The sequence below is a fragment of the Strigops habroptila genome, chromosome 9, assembly GCF_004027225.2.
Source record: "Strigops habroptila isolate Jane chromosome 9, bStrHab1.2.pri, whole genome shotgun sequence".
Lineage (NCBI taxonomy): Eukaryota > Metazoa > Chordata > Aves > Psittaciformes > Psittacidae > Strigops > Strigops habroptila.
Window position 1 is genome coordinate 19,850,271 of NC_044285.2, and position 22,843 is coordinate 19,873,113.

Sequence of the window (22,843 nt, forward strand, 5' to 3'; positions counted from 1 at the left end):
GGGCTCTAGTGCTGGGGGTTAAAGGGCTGAGGAAACGCGTCACTCGTGGGGCTGGAGTGAGGGAATCGGGTGCTGGGTGCTGCCCGTCACCCCAACAGGAGCAGCACCCACAGCTGGGGGCTGCCAGTAATGGCAAGGTGGAGTGTTGGGGGCTTTCCACCCAAAAGCGGGCTTTTCCCAGTGTGTGGAGGCAGAAAGCGGCTCTGCAGACAGACACTCAGTGCCAGGAGGAGTTTCGGGGTTTATTATTCTCAAGTCCCAGGTCAGTGAGGGCTGGGGGTCTCCAAAGCAGGCACGGGGCAGAGCTGGCCGCATCCTGCTCTGGGGGTGCTGGGCCCATGGGAGGGATGCTCCAGGGCTGGGCTGAGCTCCCCGCTCCTCTCCAAGGGGGAGAGCGGCTCCAACCTGCGCTTCCCTCTGCGCTGCTGGACACGGGACCCGCTTCCCGGGGGGAAACCGCCTGTGCTCCCGGACCTGGGGAACATGAGCCCCGGGGCAGGAACCTGCTCTGCTGCCGCTTCCCAACGGGAATGGTGGGGATGGAGGTGGAATCCCCGAGGCGGCCCCGGCCCGGCCCCAGGAGACCCCCATCCCAAGTGATTTCAGCTCATTCCCACAAGCTCTATTTTCCAGCTCCAGCAGTTTCATTCCGGCCCAGCTCCGTCATGTCTCAGTTCCAGCTCTCTATTCCAGCCCGAGCCAAGATCCCAGCCCCAAGCAGAGATCCCGGCCCTGAATGGTTTCAGCTCATTCCCACAAGCTTTATTTCCAGCCCCATGCTCAGTGATTCAGCTCCAGCTCTGCCTCAGGTCCGCTCCAGCCCCACCGCATCCAGTTCATCCCGGGTCGTTATCCGGCCCCGGCTCCCGGCAGCGCGGAGCTTTGGACGAGGCAGGAAACCAGCGACCACCGCTGCGCCTCAGCCGGGGAGCGGGTGCAGGTCCCCGCCCCGGGGAGCGGCGCTGCCCCACCTCCGCGCCTAGCCTGCTCCGTACCCACCGCGGTGGGGTGACAGCACCGCTTGACAGCAACAGCTTTAGTATTAACTCTGCCTCCGGGACACCGCGATCCCCCCGAACCGCCGCCGGCTTGGACACCGTCCCGCCAGCCTGACCCATGCTCGCCCGTTCCCGCTCACGAGCGCTCCGCAGCCTCCCGCCCTCAGCGCTCGCCTTTTATAGCCTCCGCCCCGCCCCTCCCTGCCCTGCCCAGCCAATCACGCCCCGCCCCTTCCCGCCTCTCCCGTCTTCTCTCCACCCACCCCGCCCCGCCCAATCCCGGCCCGCCCCTTCAATCCGGCCCCGCCCCCTCTCCGCTACACCTAATCCCGGCCCGCACCTTCAATCCGGCGGTTCCCGGCTCCGGGATTTGAAAGGGAACCGGGAGCAGCCTCGCTGCGGAGCTCCCGCTCGAGCGCCTCGGAACGCAACACCCACCGTGGGGGCCTACGGCAGCGGGACGCGACCCCCGCAGCTCCGCGGCTGTTCGGCGCGACCGCCGCCTGCGAGGACGGGGAGTGGGGAACCGGGAGTGGGCGGAGCCGGATTGAAGGGGCGGGCCGGTATTGGGCGGAGCGGGGGCGGAGCAGGATTGAAGGGGCGGGCCTTGATTGGGCGGAGCGGAAAGGGGGCGGAGCCGGATTGAAGTGGCGGGCCGGGATTGGGTTGAGCGGGGTGGGTGGAGAGAAGACGGGCGAGGCGGGAAGGGGCGGGGCGTGATTGGCTGGGCAGGGCAGGGAGGGGCGGGGCGGAGGCTATAAAAGGCGAGCGCTGAGGGGCGGTGGCGTCATTGTGGAGCGGCGGCCGGGCAGCGGCGGTGAGCGGGGCCGGGCGCGCAGGGAGCGGGGCGGCGGGACCCCTACCCCTGCCCGCTCTGTGTGCCCGGGCCGGCGCTCAGTGCCGCGGGCGGTGTCCAAGCCGGCGGCGGTTCGGGGGGATCGCGGTGTCCCGGAGGCAGGGTCAATACTAAAGCTGTTGGGGTCGAGCGGTGCTGTCACCTCACCGCGGTGGGTAGGGAGCAGGCTAGGCGCGGAGGCGGGGCAGCGCCGCTCCCCGGAGCGGGGGGCTGCACCTGCTCCCCAGCGCTCCCCGGGGGATGCCTCGAGATGTCATCGCGGCTGGGATAGAGACCTGGGCTGAAACCACAGGAGCTGGAAAATAAAGCTTGTGGGAATGAGCTGGAATCACTCGGGACTGGGATCATACATAGCCGGAGCTGAACCACGACAGAGTCAGGGCTGGAAATAAAGCTTGTGGGAATGAGCTGAAACACTGAGGGTGGAGCTGGATAAATCCCATAGGGCTAGAGCTGAAATAGAGACACTGGGGCTGGAGCTGGGATGTCCTGGAGCTGGAATATAGACAACAGAGAGCCGGGGCTGGAATGAAAGCTGTGGAGAAGGGCCTGGGGCTGAAATCCTGCCTTTGGGGCTGGAATGAAACCCCCCGAGCTGGAGCATAAGGACAAGAGCAGGAGCCCAAGGTGGATAAACCCTTTTGGAATGAGCTGGAGCCTCCCAGGGCTGGGACTGGAATTAGGGCTTTGGGGTTGGAGCTGACGTGATGCAGAGCTGGAGCTGAGACAGGGACCATGGGGCTGGAGCCGAGGTGATGAGGAGCTGGAAAATAAAGCTTGTGGGAATGAGCTGAAATCTCTCGAGGCTGGAAAATAAAGCTGGTGGAAAGGAGCTGAAATCTCTCAGGGCTGGAATCTACTGGGGCTGGGCTGGAAGAAAGAGCTGGAGCCACATCCAGTGCACCACAGAGCCAAGGCTGCAACATAAAGCCTGCGGGAATGAGCTGAACTTACTCAGGGCTGGGATCGAGCCAGAGCTGGAATGAATGGGCTGGGATTAAAGCTTGTGGGAATGAGCTGAAAGCACTCGGGGCTGGGATCATACAGAGCCAGGGCTGGAAATAAAGCTTCTGGGAATGAGCTGAAACACTGAGTGTGGGGCTGGACTTGGATAAATCCCATAGGGCTGAGCTGAAATAGAGACCCTGGAGCTGGGATCGCCTAGAGCTGGGATCAAGAGCCAGAGCCAAGACACCGCAGACCTAGAGTGAAAGTGTTGGAGCCAAAACGCCACCCGTGGGGCTGGGATCACACAGAGCTGCAATAAGGATGTTGGGGCTGGGCTGCACCAAGGGCTGTGGGGCTGGAATGAGCCCCCCAGGCTGGAGCAGGAGGATGAGAGCTGGAGCCCAGGCGAGAGCCTGGGGCTGGATAAATGCTGTGGGGCTGAGCTGGAGGCTCCAAGGCTGGGATTGGCCTGATGTGGGGCTGGAGCTGAAATAATACGGAGCTGGAAATGGAAATAAAGCTTGTGGGAATGTGGGGCAGCACTGACCATGGGGCTGGAGCTGGAGAAATGCTGTAGGGCTGAGCTGAAATAGAGACACTGGTGCTGGAGCTGGGATGTCCTGGAGCCGGAATACAGACACCAGAGAGCCGGGGCTGGAATGAAAGCTGTGGGGAAGGGCCTGGGGCTGAAATCCTGCCTTTGGGGCTGGAATGAAACCCCCCGAGCTGGAGCATAAGAACAAGAGCAGGAGCCCAAGGTGGATAAACCCTTTTGGAATGAGCTGGAGCCTTCCAGGGCTGGGACTGGAATTAGGGCTTTGGGGCTGGAGCTGATGTGGTGCTGAGCTGGAGCTGAGACAGGGACCATGGGGCTGGAGCCGAGGTGATGAGGAGCTGGAAAATAAAGCTTGTGGGAATGAGCTGAGAGACCAACCATGGGGCTGGATGAGTGCTCAGGGCTGGAGCTGGGATCTCCTGGAGCTGGAAGAGAGACCCCGGAGCCAAGGCCAAGACACCGCAGGAATAACCCCGCGGGGCCGGGCCGGGGCAGCGGCACAATCGTCGCCGGCCTCTCCGGGTGCAGCAGCCGGTTTCCCTCCGGGAAGTGTCACGGCTGCCTCGAGCAGTTCCTCCTCCATCCCGCCATTCCCGCTGGGAAGCGGCAGCAGCAGGTTCCTGCCCCGGGGCTGACGTTCCCCAGGTCCGGGGACGCGGCCGGTTTCCCCCCGGGAAGCGGGTCCCGTGTCCGGCAGCGCAGAGGGAAGCGCAGGTTGGAGCTGCTCTCCCCCTTGGAGAGGAGCGGGGAGCTCAGCCCAGCCCTGGAGCATCCCTCCCATGGGCCCAGCACCCCCAGAGCAGGATGCGGCCAGCTCTGCTCCGTGCCTGCTTTGGAGACCCACAGCACCCACTGACCTGGGACTAGAGAACAATAAACCCCAAAACTCCTCCTGGCACTGAGTGTCTGTCTGCAGAGCCGCTTTCTGCCTCCACACACTGGGAAAAGCCCGCTTTTGGGTGGAAAACCCCCCCAACACTTCACCTTGCCATTACTGGCAGCCCTCAGCCGTGGGTGCTGCTCCTGTCGGGGTGACAGGCAGCACCCAGCACCCGATTCCCTCATGCCGGCCCCACGAGGGACGCATTTCCTCAGCCCTTTAACCCCCAGCACTAGGGCCCGGTGAGGCAAAGGCTGGAGCAGACTCAGTGCCCCTGCACCACTGGCTTTGACATCTTATAAACAGTTTAATAAAGTTCAATGAAGTTCAACATACAGATTTGTTTCATCTATGCACCTGAGCCTGCATCCCTCAGGGAGCAGAGGTGGCTTCTTGGCATCTCTCCCCCCATCGCTGCTCCTCAGGCTCCCCCATCAGCTGCGTCTCCTCAGGCAGAGGAACTGTGCCAATGTGGCTGAGCATCCCCAGCACCCTGTGGGGAGAGGGGGAGAAGCTGCTCCAGCAAGGGCAGGGGGGAGGTCTCCATCCCCACAGGGCTTCCTCAGTCCCTCAGGTACAACCAGGACCTGCCAACCACCAGCTCCAGCTCCGCAGCACAGGAGCTCAATTCAAGGGACTAGCAGCCACTTGCCTGCTCAGAGGATGCCTGGAAGCCTTGGTTATCCATTTCCAGGGTCTGGATCCCTGCTTCAGGGTCTCTTCTGTCCCAAAGGGGTGCCACAGGCCACCAGCCCAGCCTCTTGGTCCTCAAGCACTGGGGAGGAGAGCACGGGGGCTGCAGCCACGCTTCACCCCACAGCGGTCCCTCTGCTCAGAGACCACGGCTGCTTCACCCCAGCTTGTTCCTGTCCCCCCCCCCCCCCCACAGATAGACACAGCCCTTACCAGCAGCAAGATGACAGGAGCAGTGATGACGATGAGGCCACACACCACCACGATGGCCACGCCGTGCTCCGGGAAGCCTGGCTTAGGCAAGGGAGGCTCCAGGGTGTCCTCTGGAGCAGAGCACAGGGGTTTGGGTCAGTGGGTGGAATGCCAGGTTAGCACAGGACACGGGGGGCAATGACACCCATGTGACAGCCTGCAGGAGGTGACCCTTCCCTCCTGTCCTCCACCAGCCAGCAGCACATGGGGCATCGAGATTGGGATAGGGATGGGTGCTGCCAGAACGGCGCTTTCAGATCAGCCCTTGCAAGCTGGTCACCTCAACAGCCAGGACATCTCACCCTCCCCTTGCCTGAGGGACCTGGATCTAGCTGGCTGTGGATCTACCCTGCTCACCCTGCATGGGGCTATAAGCTTCTTTACCCATGCCCCAAAGTGACACTTACCTCCCACAGCAAGGGAATATGGATCCACCTGGAAGTCTGAACCAGCCAAAGCCTTGTTTGGCCCAACCGAGAGCACAAGTGCCTCTAGAACTTCCAGGCTGGTGGGAGCTGGGTGCTGGAAGACCAAGTCCCCATGGCAGATCAGGGAGCCGGGCCTGTGGGGTGGGAAGAGCTCCAGCAACTGCCAGTCCCACCATATCCCCCCAGGCACAGCCACACACTGGTTTTGCTCAGGGAGGCATTGCGTCTGCATCTGCTCTTTGGGATGGGACACCCCTGAGGGTGCCTGCTGCAGACCCCCATGACCTTGGGTGATTGTGGTCAATGGGAGACCTCCCCGGCTCTGCACAGCCCTGCCCCAGCAGAGCCTCTGCTCCCACTCACAGGAATTCTCTTATCAGCACTTGCAGGAAGCTCCTGTGGTCACTCAGGGCTCTCGCCACCTGGAAGAGAGGTTTTGGCTCAGGTCCACACCAGCCTCCAAGGGGTTTCCCCCAGCCAGATCCCTGCTTCTATGTCCCCAGGGAAGGGGAGGACTCCCAGCACTGGACAGGGTGCTGGGACATCAGGTCTGGGTCATGCTTTGCCTAGAAAGGTTGGACCAGATGATCCTTGAGGTCCCTTCCTATGGAATTCCGTGATTGATGGAGCTGGGTCAGCCACCACAGCAGGAGCACAGGGCAGCTGTAGTGCTGCAGCACCTCCAGTTGTGTCCAGATGTGGTAGCTTGAACCATCATCAGCAGAGAGAAGACATCCTGCCCCAGCGCCCACCTTCAGCAGGCATCAGCCATAGCACTAGAGGTGAAGGTCTGGTTCAGACAACGCCAAAGCAGTCCCTCCTCCTCCCTGATCCCTCAGCACCCTGAGGGACCCTGGCCCGCTCCCACCAGCCATTCCTACCGCATCCCCAAGGCCTGTGGCGAGCTCCCGGTGCTCTGCAGTGAGTGGATCCAGAAGGTCCTTGCTGAAGTGTCTGTTGGTGACGAGGAGGGAGAGCGGGTAAACCTGGAGGTGAAGCCTGGCTCCTGGGGAGGCAACAGAGGGCCGGTGGGTGAGCAGAGCCGGCAGCGAGCCCCAGCAGCAGCACCCAGCAGCTGCCCTCACCCTCCACCGAGAGCGAGGTCAGGTCCACAGAGCAGGTTCTCAGAGCTGTCAAGGCTTGCAGAGCCTCTGGAACATCCACGTGGATGATGGTGTCGAGGTAGATGTCTCCAGTGAGCTCCAGGTCCCCATTGTGGTTTCTAGGTGGGGGGGAGAAGGGCTCTAAGCAAGGCAGGAAGGTGGAACAGGCTCCCCAAGCACACCCTGGCTGGTCTCTCAGCAGCTCACAGCTCCTCAGCCCAGGGAAGAGGCTCAGGGTATTGCCATCAGCCCCACATCACTCCCCCAAAGCTCCCTAGTGCAGCACAACTCAACAACTCATCCTCTCCATCCTTGAGCACAGCTAATGCTGCTGGTGCACAAAGGGCAGTGAAGGACATTGAATGAAGAGCTTTGGGTAGTTGTGTCCCATACCTGAGCAGGGTCATAGTGAAGTTCCTCACGTGGTAGAGGGCACCAAGAGACCCAGTCACCTGGATGAAGAGGAGACAACAGCTCACACCCTGCCCCTGCTTTAGGACACGTTGTCCCAGCAGCGCAGCAGCCAGCCAGGGCCCATCTTCCCAGCATGAGCTTTTGGAAGAGCCCCCACGGCTCACCATACCTTGCTGATCAGCCCCTCCAGGGGGTCTGTCCTGCTCATCCCGGGCTGGAGGACAGTGAGGGAGATGGACAGCTTCTCCGGGGCCAGGTTCTCCAGGCTGAAGCCTACAAGAGTTCATTTACGCTCATACCTGTTCCTTCACCATCCTTGTGAGATACCATCAGTCTTGAGCCCATCCTCTGCACTGAAAGCAGAGGCCAGCAGGGCAGGATAAGGCACCTCATCCTGGATGAGGATGAGTAGCTTTAGTGGTGGGAAGGGCTTGGGAGGCAGCACCTCCCAGGACAGGAGAAGCAGTTTCAGGAGGGGAAGCCATAGAATTTAGCAGAAACACTGGACCCCAAAGGTCCAACTGCTGCAGATGCAGTCTCCAGCAGCCTTAACGCTGCAGGCTTCTGTATTGGTTGGGATGTTCAGGCTTCACCTTCCCTTAAGTCCAAACTGGGCAGGTTTTGGCTTTGCTAGAGGTACAAGGGGGACACCAACAGCAGCAGCTCTGCTGTGGGAAGGTCTCCATGGCTTACCACCGGACCGGACAGACCGTGGCTCCAACCGCCAGCTGAAGGAGCTCCTTCCCCTGCTCGCCTCTGTGACCACCGTGCGGATGAGGTGGGAGCTGGTGGGAGCAGGAGCATCCCCCCGGAACAGAGCCTGCCCTCGCACCACCACCGAGCCGTTCCTGCAGGGAGAGGAGACGATGGGCAGCTCAGAGCCCCCCCATCCCCGCATTAACACCCCACCAAAGCCAGGACTCAGGTGGAGCTTCAGACACTTCCAGGCAGGGATCCCTTGGGATGATGTCCCTGGGGAGGGAGCGCAGCCCCTCACAAGAGCATCTTGCTGGGCAAACCCTTCCCTCCAAGCCAAAGCCACCCTTCTCCACATTACCCACTCACATAAACTCCAGGACATTTGCCTGCAGGAAGGTCTCGTAGGTGGACAGTGTCTGGTTTAGCTGGAAGAAAGAAGCATGTGTTAATTGAGCAGCTTCTACAAGCTCCCCCATGGGAAGGGGTATTCCAGGCCTCTGGAGATGGTCCTGGCTGAGCTGGCATAGCCAGGGCTCCATCAGCATAGAAACAACAGCCACTCCAGTGTGTAACAGCCCCGTTGGCTGCTAAAGGGGAGCCCAGTCCCACCTCAAGCCAGGCATCCCAGTCCAGCCCCAGTGCTGGGATTTACTGGTCTCCACCACAGACCAGACCTCCAGGCTCCTCATACCAGCAGGGCTGCAGTGGCTCCTCAGCTGCACCCCTGCACCCAGAAGTACCAGTATCCCACCAGCCACCAGCACTCACCATCAGCATCACTTCCTCCTCCAGCTGCCTGTAGCTCTCTGAAGCGCTGCTGCTCAGAGCCTCCGTGTAAGTGATGCCCAAGAGCCGGAACTGCAAGGGCAGCACATGAGCAGGAGAGGGGACCCCAGAGGGGTGGGATGGAGCCAGGGAGCCAGGTTTGCCCGTGGGCATCAGCTCAGCTGCAGGGAGATGCTCTGTGGCTGTGGAGGGGTGCTGCGAGGTGGCAGAGTGCCTGGACACGGGCTGAGCATCACAGGGCACGGGCTGTGAGCTGGCTGCATGCACAGCTCCGGTGGAAGCCAGCGGATAGGATGGGGATGGGAATATGGTGCCAGCGCAGTGCACAGCCTCAGAGACATGCTCCAGAGTGGGAATCTTAGAGCTGGGAGCGGGTGCAGAGCCTGGGCTGGCACCGGAGGGCTCTGGAGGTCCTGCTGGACCATCAGCAGCTCCCACCGACGCTGTGCTGAGCTCGCTGTGCCCAGCTTCTGCCACAGCCACTGCTCCAGGCAGCGCACTCGTCTCTGCCCCCTTCATGGCTTCATGGTGCTGCCCTGCAGAGGGTCCATCCGCAGATGCTGTTGTGAGGAAGGGATCTGGATGCAGAGATGGCCCCTGGGTAGGTGACCCTGCAGCTCCTGGGGAAGGGGGAGCCACCACAGCAGCTCCATCCCTGTGGGGGGCTTTGGTTGCCCCAGGCTCTAGGGTGGCATCAGATGCTGCTGCTGCACTCACCCCAGTCACAGAGGGACCTGCAGTGCTGGGAGTCCTGGTCCGAGCAGGGGAAGGGTGGGCTTTGGTGGGTGTCATGGGCTGCTGTGCAGGGGGTGAAGATGGGTCACTTGCTTTCCCCAAGGTGATGGCAGGTCCCCCAGGCTCCCCTGTAGGAAGAGAAGGAGCCAGCACTTGTGGGTGGGTGACATCACGAGCCAATGCAGCACTGGGAAGGGATGCCAAGACAGTGTCCAGGAGCACAGACTCATTTGCTGGGACCTTGGCCAAGATGTCCACCAGCAGAGCAGCTTCTCCATGCAGGAAGGTGCCAGCAGGCTGCGTGTCCCAGAGCACCTCAGGTGTCACAGCAGAGGGGACCCAGTCTGTGCCAGGATGAGTGCTGGTCGAGATGGACATCCCTCCTGTTGGCAGAGCTGAGGGCAGCCGGGGCAGGGGCTGCAGGGGGGGAGCAGCCGTGTGGTCCTCACCCATACCAAGCTCAGGACTTGGTCCCACCTCTCCCTTCTGCCCATTGCAGCTCCTTGTGGCTCCAGCAACAGAAGCTCCACGCTGGACATCAGAGAATCCACTGGCTGTAGACTGAGGAGCTGCAGGTGTGCTGCTGGGAGCCCAGGAAGGCAGGCTGCTGGCCATGACCACAGCAGGAGGCTCAGAGCTCACAGCCACCCTCAGATCTGCTCTGTGGGGCATGGTCCAAGGGTCAGGGGATGCCCCAAGGGCCGGTGTATGGTCACCTCTGGGCTGCTCCATCGTGCTGTGGCTCTGGGAGGGGATTCCTGTCACTGTCCACACTGACCCTGCAGTATCCTCAGAGTGCTGGGGCTCTGCTGTGCCCACAGGCTGCCCAAGACCATGGGCTGAGGTCGCTGCGTCCTGTGAGCCTGGTCCTGTGCCACGGGGACTTCCTGAAGCTGCATGATGCCAGGAGCCAGGGCTGGGCTCACCCATGGGCTGGAGGAGCTGAGCAGAGGCAGCAGGCACCCCTGTACCAAGCCACTGCACAGGGGACAGTGTCACAGCCACTGCTGTGCCCAGTGTGAGCCCTGCCTCATCCCTGGATCCAGGCTGCCACAACGGTGAGGTCTGAGCAGTCGGTGTCCCCTGGCTCCAGCCCTCAGCATCCGCACCATGGGTCAGGTTGCAGCCCCCAGCATCCGCACCATGGGTCACATCTCCTTCAGCTGAGCCCATCAGCACCCTCCCATGCTGCTGCATCACTGGTTCCTTGAGCAGGTCCCCGTGTGTTGCCATCAGATCATCACTGATCTCTCTCTGGGAGCCTGGTGAGTCAGGCCAAGCATGGGATGGTGTCAGGGGGCCTGGCAGGGCAGCCAGAGACCCCAGGCCATAGGGGAGGGCGGTGGCAGACAGGCAGATGCCCAGCACCAGGAAGGCTTTGCACCGCAACCCACTGGTGGCAGCAGGCACATGGGCAGCAGGATCTACAGCCACAGCCCCTTCCCTCTCAGCACAGGGTGTGGGTTTTGGCTGCAGGGCAGCAGCGTGCATGGGGTCTGGTGGTCCTGCCCCTCTGCTCAGCTTAGGAGAGGCCATGGGGAGAGCCTGGCTGTGGAAAGACACAGGAGGAGCTTTAAGCTGGGTCCCTCCAAGCTCCCCCCAACCAGTGACAATCCCACATCCAGAGCATCCCGCACACCAGAGCCAAGGACATGATACCCCTTGTCAAACACCTCCCGGCCTCCAGCAGCGCTGAGCAGCGTCTCCAGCTCAGGAAGCTTTGTGCTAAGCCTCAGCATCACCCGGGAAGGCTCCTGCTGCAGAGCAGGGCTGTTGCCTTCTGCTTAACCATTACCCCATTCTCTGCCCCAAACACCCACCTCCTCCCTGGTAACCTCACCAGGGACAGCAAGACCCTCCACCCCAGCAGCACCCCTCACCTGGCAGCACCCAAGGAGAAGAGAGCACCAAGCCCCCCTGCCCAGCCTGGTGCTTTTATCCCATTGCCAGGGCCTGATGATGGCTCCATTCCAGCTGCTCCCAATTCACACCCAAACTCATTTGCACTGCCCCAGGTGAAGCTCTTTCCCCCTGGAGGGGTCCCAGCTTCCCTCTGCATCCTCATTAAGCCTTTGACACGTTGTTCCCCAAGCACCAGCCTCAGACACTGTGGATGTTCCCTAAAACCCCATGTTCTCCTGCCAGGCTGGAGTGATTTGGGCTGGAAACGTGGCTCAGGGTGCCTGGGTCTCAGAACCAGGCAGATTTCATGCTTCTGATGGAGGTGCATAAAGGGTTAGGAGTTTTGGGGTGCATCACTCCAGGGGACCACTGCCATCTCCCTGCACCCCACAGCTCTCCTGGCCAACTTCTGATGCGGACACCTCCATCAGCACGCTCCTCCCCAGCTATCATCTGAGGGCCTCAGGACATTGCCTTCATGGGATGTGTCCCCTTGAGTGCTCACCAATGCCCCATGGGTCACCCACAGCAGATCAGACACTGGACTGATGGATGGAGATAGGCACATCACTCATGGCTTCTTGCAGGGAGAAGATGGCAAGTGCATTGCATGGAGGACCCAAACCTGGGGTTTGGTCAGTCCAAGCCAGCTGGGTGATGCTGGGTGATGATTTGGGACCCCCCTTGTCCCTGGAGAGGTCCCATCGTGTCCCCGCTGGCAAGCAGAGGCTGAAGCGCGATGTTTGAAAACGAACCAAACCCTTTTATTCAGGCAAGGCACCTCCTAAAATCCATGTTCTTACAAAATATTAAATAAAGTGAAGGAACTTTCTTCCCTGGAACCTTATATATATATATATATGTACAAAAAAATACAGTATTATTAACAAACACTGCTTTACAATGCTATGCACAGGTGTGGATGGCAAGGAAGAGCTGCCTCCCTCCTTCCCTATCCCCTCCATGGCCAGTACATCCCAGTGGAAAACCAGAAACACAGAGCACAGAACAGGCCAGCGAAAAAAGAGTCTCTGGCAGGCTTGGTTTTTTTCTTATTTTTAGTTGTTTTCTTAGTTTAAAATAAATATTTCCCGTAGTGAAATACAAAAGAACAATAAATCCCTGTTTTGTTCCTCTGCGCCCTGAATCAGCTGGAAGAACACCCGAGTGTTGAGTTTGTAAGGCCTCTGCTGTGTCCTGCTGCTGCAGACCAGGCGAGGGGGGGTTCAGGCTGCCACGATCCCTCCTGGGATCCCCATCATCCTTCCATCAATCCAGGAGGGATGAAAGCATCTCTATTCCCAAGGTCTCGCTGCATCACTCCCCTTCCCACCCCTCCGACATCATCACATCTCCATCAAGATTGTCCCCAAGGGTAGATGCCCCACGTTCTCCATTGGGACAGCTGGGATGTGTGTGGTGCACTGGGTAGAGTTTCTTTAACAGCCTTTAAAGGTTTCCTTGCAGCTCTTTTCAGCTCCGATTGGGACTGAAGCTCTCAGCCCCAACAAGCTCCCACTGGTCCAGCGCAGCGAACAGAAGCCACGAGTTTAAATAAACCACAAGTATAAATTACTGTATTTTTTATATAAACTCCACGTAACCTGAAGGCAGCAGCTCCTTATAAAGGTAAACTCGTAACGTTTAAAAAATGTCTTCATTTAAAACAAGAAGAAAAGAAAATCAGTCCTGGAACTACAGACATTGTGGTTCCCTCGACCCGTTGTGGTGGGTTAAGTCTCCAGACCACTGTAAAGATTCAAAACCAGGAGGAAGGTTTGTTTATTGGGAATGGGGTGTATAAAACAGGACAGGCCATGCTCCTCTTGCAGCTGCTCCACTGGAACTCCAGCCATTCCCTCCTGGTTCTCCGGCTGCAGCCTGGCTGGTCATGGATGGAGGTGGGAGATGCTCTACAAGATGATGCATGAAAAGAAACGCAGCTCCAGCTGCTGTGAGGGGCTCAAGCGCATCCCTGCGGGTACCACACCAGCCAGCTCATCATCCCGGAGCATCCCTGTTCCCCACACCAGCATCCCAGAAGGACCTGTCCCCATCCTCAGCATCCGCATCGCGGGCAGCTCAGCTCTTGCCTTTGACACCTTCCTTAGTGCCTCCTTTTTCTCTGTGCTATCCATGGCTATCGCTTTGCCATCAGAACCTCCATGCCAGGACTACCTGGGAGAGGAAAGTGTAGTTAGGGAGGGCAGGGTCTTCACCTCCCCATGCCAAATAATCCCCACTCCAGCCCAGCACAGGCAGCAAAGCCACTCATGTGCTCTTTCACAGCCAGCCCAAGCTCCCCCATCATCATGGCAAATGCACTCAAATACACACACACCATCACAGAACAACATATAAATCCTATAAACATGCCCACAATAAGAGTTACCTACTTGGAGGGGTTCTTGCCAGCCTGTGAGCTTGAACCTGGAAGAGATAAAGCTGTTGGCAACAGCCTTGAGCAGCAGCAAAAGCCCCTGGTATCCCCAGAATGGCTTTTCTCATCCCCTGGCTCCACCACTCCCCAGCTCAAGCTTTCTCCCTCCACAACCCACAGAGAAAAGCTAAATCACAGTATTCCAGGCTGGTTTGGGTTGGAAGGGACCTTAAAGCTCACCCAGTTCCAACCCCTGCCACGGGCAGGGACACCTTCCACTAGAGCAGGTTGCTCCAAGCCCCTGTGTCCAACCTGGCCTTGAACACTGCCAGGGATGGGGCAGCCACAGCTTCTCTGGGAGAAGTCTGTGCCAGCGCCTTAGCACCCTCACAGGGAACAAAGGCTCCACAGAACCCTTGGGAGGACACGGATGCTGAGGGACAACGCAAGCAGTGGATGCTCCCACCAAACAGCAGCATCTGGGAGGCAGATGGAGCTGGAACTTCCCAGGAGGAGTCCCAGGGTCCCACTGGTGTCCCCAGCCCTCCAAGGGAGATGCTGGGCTACCTACCAAGCTGCTGCTTGATGGAGTTGTGCCAGTGAAGGTTCAGCAGGTCTGGGTAGATATCAGGGAGCTGCTTGAGCGCCAGGAGCTTCAGCATGCGCGAGGTGCAGCTCTTCAGCTCCAGGTCCCTCAAGTGCCTCTCCTCCGAGAGCGTGGTGGGGCGCAGCTCCACCTTGTGCTCCTGCAGCACTTGGTCAACGGAGACCCCGGGGAGCTTGGGGAAGAGCTTCTCCTTCACAACGTGGATGGGGATGAAGACGGCCCCTGCCCGGACCACGTGTGGGAAAGGACACTTGCGAGCGAACATGAAGGTCTCCAGCTGGGACAGCAGGTTGGCGAGGAGAGCAGCCACGTCCTGGAAAGCCAACCAGATCTCCTTGCCCTTGGTGGCCTTGTGATGTTCGGGGACCCTGGAGCCGTTCTTGGCTTTGAGGGGGGATTTGGGCACCGCTTCCCCGTGCTCCTCCTCCGGCTCCACCTTCTTCAGCCACTCCCGCAGGAGCTCCGGGGAGGACCTGGCCACGGAGCAGGAGAGGACGTCGCAGAGCCACGTGTGCAGGGTGGTGAAGTACTGCCCGGCCGAGGCGTGCGGCGCCGGGCCCGCGCAGGGCCCGGGCAGCGACACCCGCTCCTCGCCCAGCAGCGCGCAGGGGGGCTCGGGCAGCGGCGGCGGCGCCAAGGGGCCCGGCTGCGGGGAGGCAGGGGGGGTGCTGCTGCAGGGCGCTGGGGGCGGCGCTGGGCTGCGCGGGGGGCTGCTGGGTGGAGCGGGAATGGTGCTGGATGGAGCGGGAATGGTGCTGGGTGGAGAGGGAATGGTGCTGGATAGAGCGGGAATGGTGCTGGATGGAGCGGGAATGGTGCTGGGTGGAGAGGGAATGGTGCTGGATAGAGCAGGAATGGTGCTGGGTGGAGAGGGAATGGTGCTGGATGGAGCAGGAATGGTGCTGGATAGAGCAGGAATGGTGCTGGATAGAGATGGAGTGGTGCAGGATGGCTGCGCTGGAATGGTGATGGATAGAGCAGGAATGGTCCTGGATAGAGCAGGAATGGTGCTGGGTGGAGCAGGAATGGTGCTGGATAGAGCAGGGATGGTACTGGATGGAGAGAGAATGGTGCTGGATGGCTGGGTTGGAATGGTGCTGGATAGAGCAGGGATGGTACTGGATGGAGAAAGAATGGTGCTGGATGGCTGCGTTGGAATGGTGCTGGATAGAGAAGAAATGGTGCTGGGTGGAGCAGGAATGGTGCTGGATGGAGCAGGAATGATTCTGGATGGCTGTGGTGGAATGGTGCTGGATGGAGCAGGAATGGTGTTGGATAGAGCAGGAATGATGCTGGATGGAGCAGAAATGGTGGTGGGTGGAGCAGGAATGGTGCTGGATAGAGCAGAAATGGTGCTGGGTGGAGATGGAGTGGTGCGGGATGGCTGCGTTGGAATGGTGATGGATAGAGCAGGAATGGTGCTGGATAGAGCGGGAATGGTGCTGAGTGGAGCAGGAATGGTGCTGGATAGAGCAGGAATGATGCTGGATGGAGCGGGAATGGTGCTGGGTGGAGCAGGAATGGTGCTGGCTGGAGTGGGAATGGTGCTGAATAGAGGGGGAATGGTGCTGGGTGGAGCCGGGGTGGAGCGCAGGATCTTGTACTTTGTGAACAAGAAGGAGGCCGAGCTCTGGAAGCTGTTCCTGTCCAAGGAGGCCACCTTGACCAGCAAGGGCAGCCCCCGGGGCTTGGTTTCCTCTCCCGCTCTCACCGTCCTCTCTGGATCCTTTTTCTCCTCCTTCGCCCCTTGCCCATCCAGCACCCTGCGGGTCTCTCCAGGTTCCACCAGTCTCTTCTTCAAGCTGAGGTCCAGCACTTTGCTCTCCTCCTCATTGGAGCTGTCCTCTTCAGACCCTGGGTCTCGGGGCACAGGCTCCGGCTCTTCAGGGACACTCCTGTGACCACTTTCCTCTTGGCTCTGCTCCACGCCACTATGGACAAGCTCCTGGCTGGCCGCTGTGGGCACCGCCGCCATGGGCTCCTGGCTGCCCCCCATGTTTAGGGGTGGCGTGTCCCCCCACAGATGCTCCCTGCAGAAGGAGGCTGAGCCCTCGGTCCCCTCTAGGTAGTCTCCACAGGATGCCAGGCTGAAGACCTTCTTGATCACTGGCATGGGTGGGGAGGGAGGAGGAACCTCGCTGTCCCTTGGGTCTTCCAGCAACTCTGGTGGGGAGGCAGGTGGAGAAAGGGAGATGAGCTCCTTGGCTGCATCCTTGACCTTGCAAGTATCTCCTTTCCCTATGGCGATGAGAGCCGGTGGTCCTTCACTGGGGGTCTTCCGGGGGGCCGAACCGGCTCTTCTCTCAGGGTTAGGGGGCTTCTGCTCAGGAGGATCCTGATTCACCCAGCGCCCTTCTCCTTTGGGAAAGGTCTTTGTGATCCCACAGGAGCTGCCCGCTTCTCCTTTGGGAAAGGCCTCTGGGATCCCATTGGAACCGCCGCCTTTCCCTTTGGGAAATGTCTCTGTGAGCCCACTGGAGCCCCCAGGCACCTTCTCCTGGGTGCAGATGGGTTGGAAAGCGCTGCTGTGCCTCACCACCACTGGCTGACGGGAACCCTCTGCCTGATGCTGCTCACATCCCGGCTCCATGCGGGCTCTGGAGGTGCTGGATACATCCATGCCACCAGGACTGAAGGCAAAGCTGGAGCTCGGCACGTATCCCGCTTGCCTTGGTGGCTCCGCATCCCGCGGCAGCGCCGCTGGCTTGGGAGGGGGTGATGCCACCGCGCCGGCGCTGGCTGCCCTCGACATGTAGGTATCCGAGGGGTTGGGGAAGTAGCTCCTTGGGGCTTGGGGCTTGAGGTAAGTGCCGGGATAGGGCTCCCTGCTTCCCGCAAAGCCAAAGCCTCTGTAGGCACCGCTGGGCTGTGCCTCCATGTGGGGTGCCGACGGGGGGTAGAAGAGGGGAGCTTTATGGAGGGGCAGCGGGTAGTGGCTCTGCAGGTAACACTCCGGTGGCCTCTCCTGGTACACTGGGCTGGTGGCGGGTGGACGGAGCTTGTGCCAGGGGTCCGGGCTGAGCCTGGACATCTCGGGCGCCTTCCTCTGGCTGTGAGGGCTGGTGTCCAGGAATGGGTGGGCAGGGGGGCTCCTGTACTGCTCAAAGACAGTGTAGTAGGGGGAGAAGCCAACAGGGGAGCCCACCTTCTCCCTGGCGGGCAGCGCCATGCTGGGGTGCAGCTGCGGGAGGCTGGGGTCGGCGTGGGGACCCCTCCTGTGCTCCCCAGGGTGGAAGGGGTGGCTGGCAGGGCTGGCGGTGGGCAGAGCCCAGTCTGCATTGCCTGGTCTCTGCTGCAGCGGCAGAGCCACCCGGGAGTCCATGAAGTACTCAGGAGCCCTGTACACCGGCTTGGGGACAGCCAGGGGGTTCACCGCCACCGGCTTCTTCACCGGGAAGGGGTGGTGCGGCCCCAGGCCACCCCACTTCTCCCTGGTCATCACCAGTTCTGACACCAGCCTGTCCTTGCCCTTTTCAGCACCGGGGGGGCGCTTCAGCCCGGGCCCCAGGCTCTCAGGTGGGTACGGGGGGCAGCGCTCGCCCGGCCCCTCTGCCAGCATGGGCTGGCTGCTGGCACCGGTGCCATAGTGCAGGTAGGGAGGTGCCGGGCTCCGGCGTGCGCGGGGCGGCTCGGGGCCATCGGGGCTCTGCAGCGCGTAGGCAAAGTAGGAGCCCTTGTAGTTGAAACGGTTTTCGGAGCCAGGGCTGGGTTTGCAGAGGCCCCTGGGGAAGCTGGCGGCAGGGTCTCGCTCCAGCCGAGGTAGCTTGGTGAAAATCACGGGGTCCAGAGGCTCCACGTGTCGTTTTGAGGCCATTTGTACGTTGCTGCCGGTGTCATGAGCAGGGTGTGAGATGGGAGAGCTGAGCTGGCCTTCCTGAGCGGGAGAGAGAAAACAAACTGTGAACACAGTGAGTCCCCACGGCAAACACAGCCTGTGGCGGAGCAGCAATGGGGTGACAGGGGCTGCCAAGAGCCCCCCAGAAGTCACCTTGCCCATGTGCTCGCTGGAGAAAGCATGTTGCTTGTCACGTGCAGCTTTTCCTCATCTGGTTGTGATGCTCAGCATCACACTGGAAAGCTAAAGGAGAGGAGGGGAGCCATAGAAAGTCCTGCTTGTCACATCATCAGCCTCTGCCAAGGACAACAAGGACTTGTTTCCCTTCTGCCATCCTCCTGGGATGGAGGGAGATGCCAGCTCTGGGAGCTGGCAGAGATCCTAAAACAAACCAACCCACCCCAGCTGAGAAGCAACATTTGATCCTCAGCGGGGAAGCTCAGGATCAGCTCAGGGGGACCCTCTCCCTGGTCTCTCCTGGTTTTGGGCTGCTGACCTGCAGCGTGCATGCCAGCAGGTGGAGCTGGCAGACCATCCCAGCACTGCCTGCATCCCCTCGAGCATCGCAAGGATCCTCCCAGCATCTCCAGGCACCACCCAGCATCCCCCCAGTACTGCCCAGCACCTCCTGAGCATCCCACTGAGACACCTGAGCATCACTTGAGCTCAAACAGCATCACTGCACCATCACCCGTTATCTTCCCAGCATCCCCTGAGCATCGTGTTCATCACCCAAGCAAGCCCCAAGACCTGCCTGAGCATCGCTGGACCACGGCTCAGCATCCTCAGCATGGCCAGACATCACCCAGCATCTCCCAGCATGGCCAGACATCACCCAGCATCTCCTAAACGTCACCCAGCATCCTCCAAGCATGGCCAAATGTCAGCCAGCATCCCCCAAGCATGGCCAAATGCCACGCAGCATCCCCCAAGCATCACCTAGCATCTCCCAAGCGTGGCCTGCCATCTCCCAGCCCATGGTTGGACTGACTGCAGCAGGATCTCATGTCTGTTCTTCACCCCCACCCTGTGGTTTCTTTTTTCCTTTCTGTGGCAGGAATTAGGAAACAGAGGAAGAGAGTGTGGAGATAAGATAAAAGCCTTGTCCACAGAAGGGGAAATGGAGCAGATAACTGGGGAGACCTGTGAGGGTGGATAAGGGACCCGAGCATGGCTGGAGCCCAGAACCGAGCTGCACGCAGCCTGCTCTGGCAAACACTGCATCCTGCCAGCTCTCCATGCAGGCAGAGCCCTGCCAGGCCCATTCCAGGCACGAACAGGGCTCTCGGGTCCACCAGCCCCCCAGCTGCAGCTCTGCCCCACTCCACGGCCCAGGGGGACCAGGGGACAGCCTCTCCCCAGCCCAAAGCCAGTGATATTCCCCAGAACAGCAGCTCTGGGGTGACTGAGCAGGCTGCACCCCTCCACTGTTCCTTCACCTTGGATTCCTTTGCCAAACCTCACCAATTTCTCGCTTTCCAGGGAGGATGCTGTGTCCCTGGACTCCTCTTTGGAGGGTCTATGCTCTCCTGTGGTTGAGAAGAAAGCTCATGTCCCCACCTGCACCCTCAGAAACAGTCCACAAAGAAAGGGGTTCTGGGGCAATCGCATCATTTCCAAGCTTTATCACTAGGAGCCTTGCTATAGAATCCATAGACATCCATAGAATCATGGAATGGTTTGGGTTGGAAAGGACCTTAAGATCATCCAGTTCCAACCCCCTGCCATGGACAGGGACACCTTCCACTAGGGCAGGTTGTTCTGAGCCCCGTCCAACCTGGCCTTGGACACTGCAGGGATACCAGTACCAATTAAATTCACCATCACTTAGATTCTGGGAAAATGCTCCCCTCAGACTGAAAAATGGGGAGAAACCCCTAAAAATCCCCAATCTGCCTTATTTTCCATCCACCAGAAGCCCAAAAGGGATGTCTCTGGATGGCTGGTGTTTAAATCCACCTCCCTGGGAGATGGCTGTGTGGGATCCCTTCCATGCGGTGACGATGCTCGGTGTGGGACAGAAACCCAGGATCTTGTGACTTCCGACATTTCCCTGCTGCTTTTTCCCCTTTTTCTGAAGCACACGGATCTACAACCCCCGTGGTGGGGACATTGTGCAACCGGCCATGCTGTTGTGCAGGATTTGGTGACGCTGCAGGATTTGGTGACATCGACAGCACTGGTGCAATCACCCATTTCCAAACCCCCACCGCAGCAGCGGGGACCCCCCTTCAGCAGGGGAGGAAGGAAAAGGCCTCATAACCCCGTTACAAGTAGACTTTTCCCCTCGGGAACACCGGTGCAGTGGGAAAGGAAAGCACAGGCGGCCAGCTCCAACTTCCAGCCTTGCCAGAAGGATGCAGAATGGAGCAAGTCATGTCCCAGCTGCGGCTGGAGCCAGGCACGTGGGTTCTCTGATGTCTGATAAGGTTGAGCTCAGTAACCTCATTAGGGTGAGGGCACTAATGGGCTCTCTCTATGAAATACACTGGGGCTTTGCTGGGCCGGCGCCATCCCCACACCTGCGCCGTGTCTGCCCCAAGAACACAGCTCTGCTGTTGCCATCACCATGAGCCCGCTGGGACTATCCCCTTGCAGTCTCCTTCCTTCCCCCCAGCCACAGGAGAGCTGCCAGGGCCGGCGGGGCGAAGGGAGGAGAGGGGCACAGGGGGATCGGGGCTGGGGGGATGCCGGGGTCAACACCAACACATGTGGCCAGCGCTTGTGATACCGAAACCCCACAGCTGGGGAGAGCAGTGTGTGGGTTGAACACAACCCATTTATTCCTCCTTTTTGGTACTTTTAAACTCGTTTTCTCCCTCCTTCTTCTTTGCAGGGGGTTTCCCATAAGGGCTTGTTTGGCTGGGAGGGAGGAAAGTCAAACCAAACGAGAAGGAGCGCGCAGCGTCTCCCAAACGGCTGCGTGCAGGCGAGACCTCCCCGATAAGCGCTCGCAAGCCACAGCCAGCTTTATCTGCACCGTTTCGGGTATTGGGGGGGCACGGGAGGGCTCCTGGGCCCCCTCCACCCGCGCTCCTTGGCCTGTTGGGTTGCTCAGACATCCCTCTTTGCTCCCAGAGCTCCGACAAGCGCGGCCGTGCCCGTTACCGCTGGGGCACCGCGCACGGCTCCCCGGCACTTCCTCCCCAGGATGCGATGCCCTAACGCGGCAGTGAGAGGTGGAAGCCTCTCACCGCAGCCTCCCGCCTCCTCCATTGCCACGTGATGCGGAGAAACAGCCGCCAACTCCCAGGGATCAAGAAAGAAACCCCCAAATTTCCAAACCCCTCTGGCACCGGGCACCTCCAACCCACCCCATAGCACCCCCCACCCCAGGGTCCGAGGGTCCCAAGCGGAGGGGGCTTTCCCTGCGTCACCCCGAAGCATGACCGTGTCCCGCGGTACGAAGGCGGTTTCCCGTCCGGCTGTAACACCGGTTCCGCAGTCACGGGGACGTTGGGTCCCTGCCGAGGGGGTCAGTTTTCCCACCTCTCCGGTGGGTTGGGGTGCGATCGCCAGCAAAGCTCCCCGCGTTGAGGCCATTTAGGGGAGCAAGCAAGAGGCCTCGGCGGCCCCAGCTTCCCCATTCCAGACCTTATCCCTCTTCAGAAAAGTTTGCAGCTCCCGAGCTTTTCCCCAGGAGGCAAAAGCCCATCTGGAGCCTTTGCCCGGACCAAGCCAGTTGCTTTTTAAGGCAGTATCCTCACGGAATGCGCGCAGGAATCCACTGCTCGCACTGCAAATGAGGTGGTTGTTCCTCAAAACGCCCCAGAATAGCCACTTTTATACAAAACCCCCGGAATTAAGCGTGTAGCAGCCACCAGAGCGACTGCCTCCAGAATAGCTGAGCGTTTAGGGGGTTAAAACCCTATCTATACACGGGTAAAACCACATCGATCCAACTCCATGGGTGTCACGTCCCAGGCTGGCCACAGGCACCGCAGAGTGACACGCTCCTGCCTGGCCACGAGGTCCGGGCTAGGTGGCCGCGTCCGTCTTTCTGTCCCGTCCACACGGTCACAGCGTTTGCGTAGGCAACGCTATCGCGATCACCACGATAACCACCGGCGGGTTCCTGCTCTCGCAGGGGAGCGAACGCGCGTTCGGCCCCGCGGACACTTCGCTCATGCGGCTGATGCCCAACGTGTCCATGGGGAAAAATGGGGGTCAGGCTCCGGAGCCAGGGATTTTACCCACTAAACCCCATTTTTCCCTGCATCGCCAAACAAGAAAGAGATGATCTGGAGCAAAACATCCATACAGGGTGCAGGAAAGCAGGGGGAAGCCCTCCTGCAGCCATGCCCCCGGCCGGGAGCTGCACCCTCCGGGGGGTCCTGGCTCCGGTGCGCTCCCTTGGCCCCGGTCCCGGTCCCGCACTCACCTCCGGCTGCGGCGCGGTGCCTCCCCCGGAGCATCTCTACGGGGCCGTGCGGGGGGCGCGGCGGCGGGGGGGGTCCTGCTGCCGCCGCCCCGCTCGGCCGGCAGCCTGCATCGTGCGGAGGAAGTGGGAGGAGGAGGAGGAGGAGGACGGGCAGGGAGGAGGAGGGCTGGGTGTGCGTGTGGGCCGGCCGGAGGAGGGGACGGGACGGGACGGGACGGGACGGGATGGGATGGGATGGGACGGGATGGGATGGGACAGCCAAGCCCAGCCCAGCCCAGCCCGCCACATGTGCGATGAGCTGCTCGGGGCTCTGCCCGCCCTCTCCCTCCTGGCGCCTCGGTACAGGGCAATCCCTCCCCCCCAAACCCCCTGTTACGGGGAACCTCTGCT

The 22,843-nt window shown here is 60.4% G+C and overlaps 1 protein-coding gene across 3 annotated transcripts; it reads right to left on the bottom strand.

The window, feature by feature from the left end:
• Positions 1 to 11,992: 11,992 nt before the first annotated feature.
• C9H15orf39 (chromosome 9 C15orf39 homolog) lies at positions 11,993 to 22,556 on the bottom strand. Of its 3 annotated transcripts, none has more exons than XM_030498202.1 (4): positions 22,454 to 22,556; positions 14,202 to 18,111; positions 13,647 to 13,680; positions 11,993 to 13,424 (listed from the first exon to the last, which is right to left on the bottom strand). In XM_030498202.1, exons 2-4 carry the CDS (start codon positions 18,049 to 18,051, stop codon positions 13,391 to 13,393), a joined length of 3,918 nt encoding a protein of 1,305 aa, XP_030354062.1. In that variant the 5' UTR covers positions 18,052 to 18,111; positions 22,454 to 22,556; the 3' UTR covers positions 11,993 to 13,390. The 3 variants fall into 3 exon arrangements, with proteins under 3 accessions (XP_030354062.1, XP_030354061.1, XP_030354060.1); XM_030498201.1 differs by lacking the exon at positions 22,454 to 22,556 and adding an exon at positions 18,226 to 18,393; XM_030498200.1 differs by lacking the exon at positions 22,454 to 22,556 and having other exon boundaries at positions 13,340 to 13,428; positions 14,202 to 18,393.
• Positions 22,557 to 22,843: the final 287 nt, after the last annotated feature.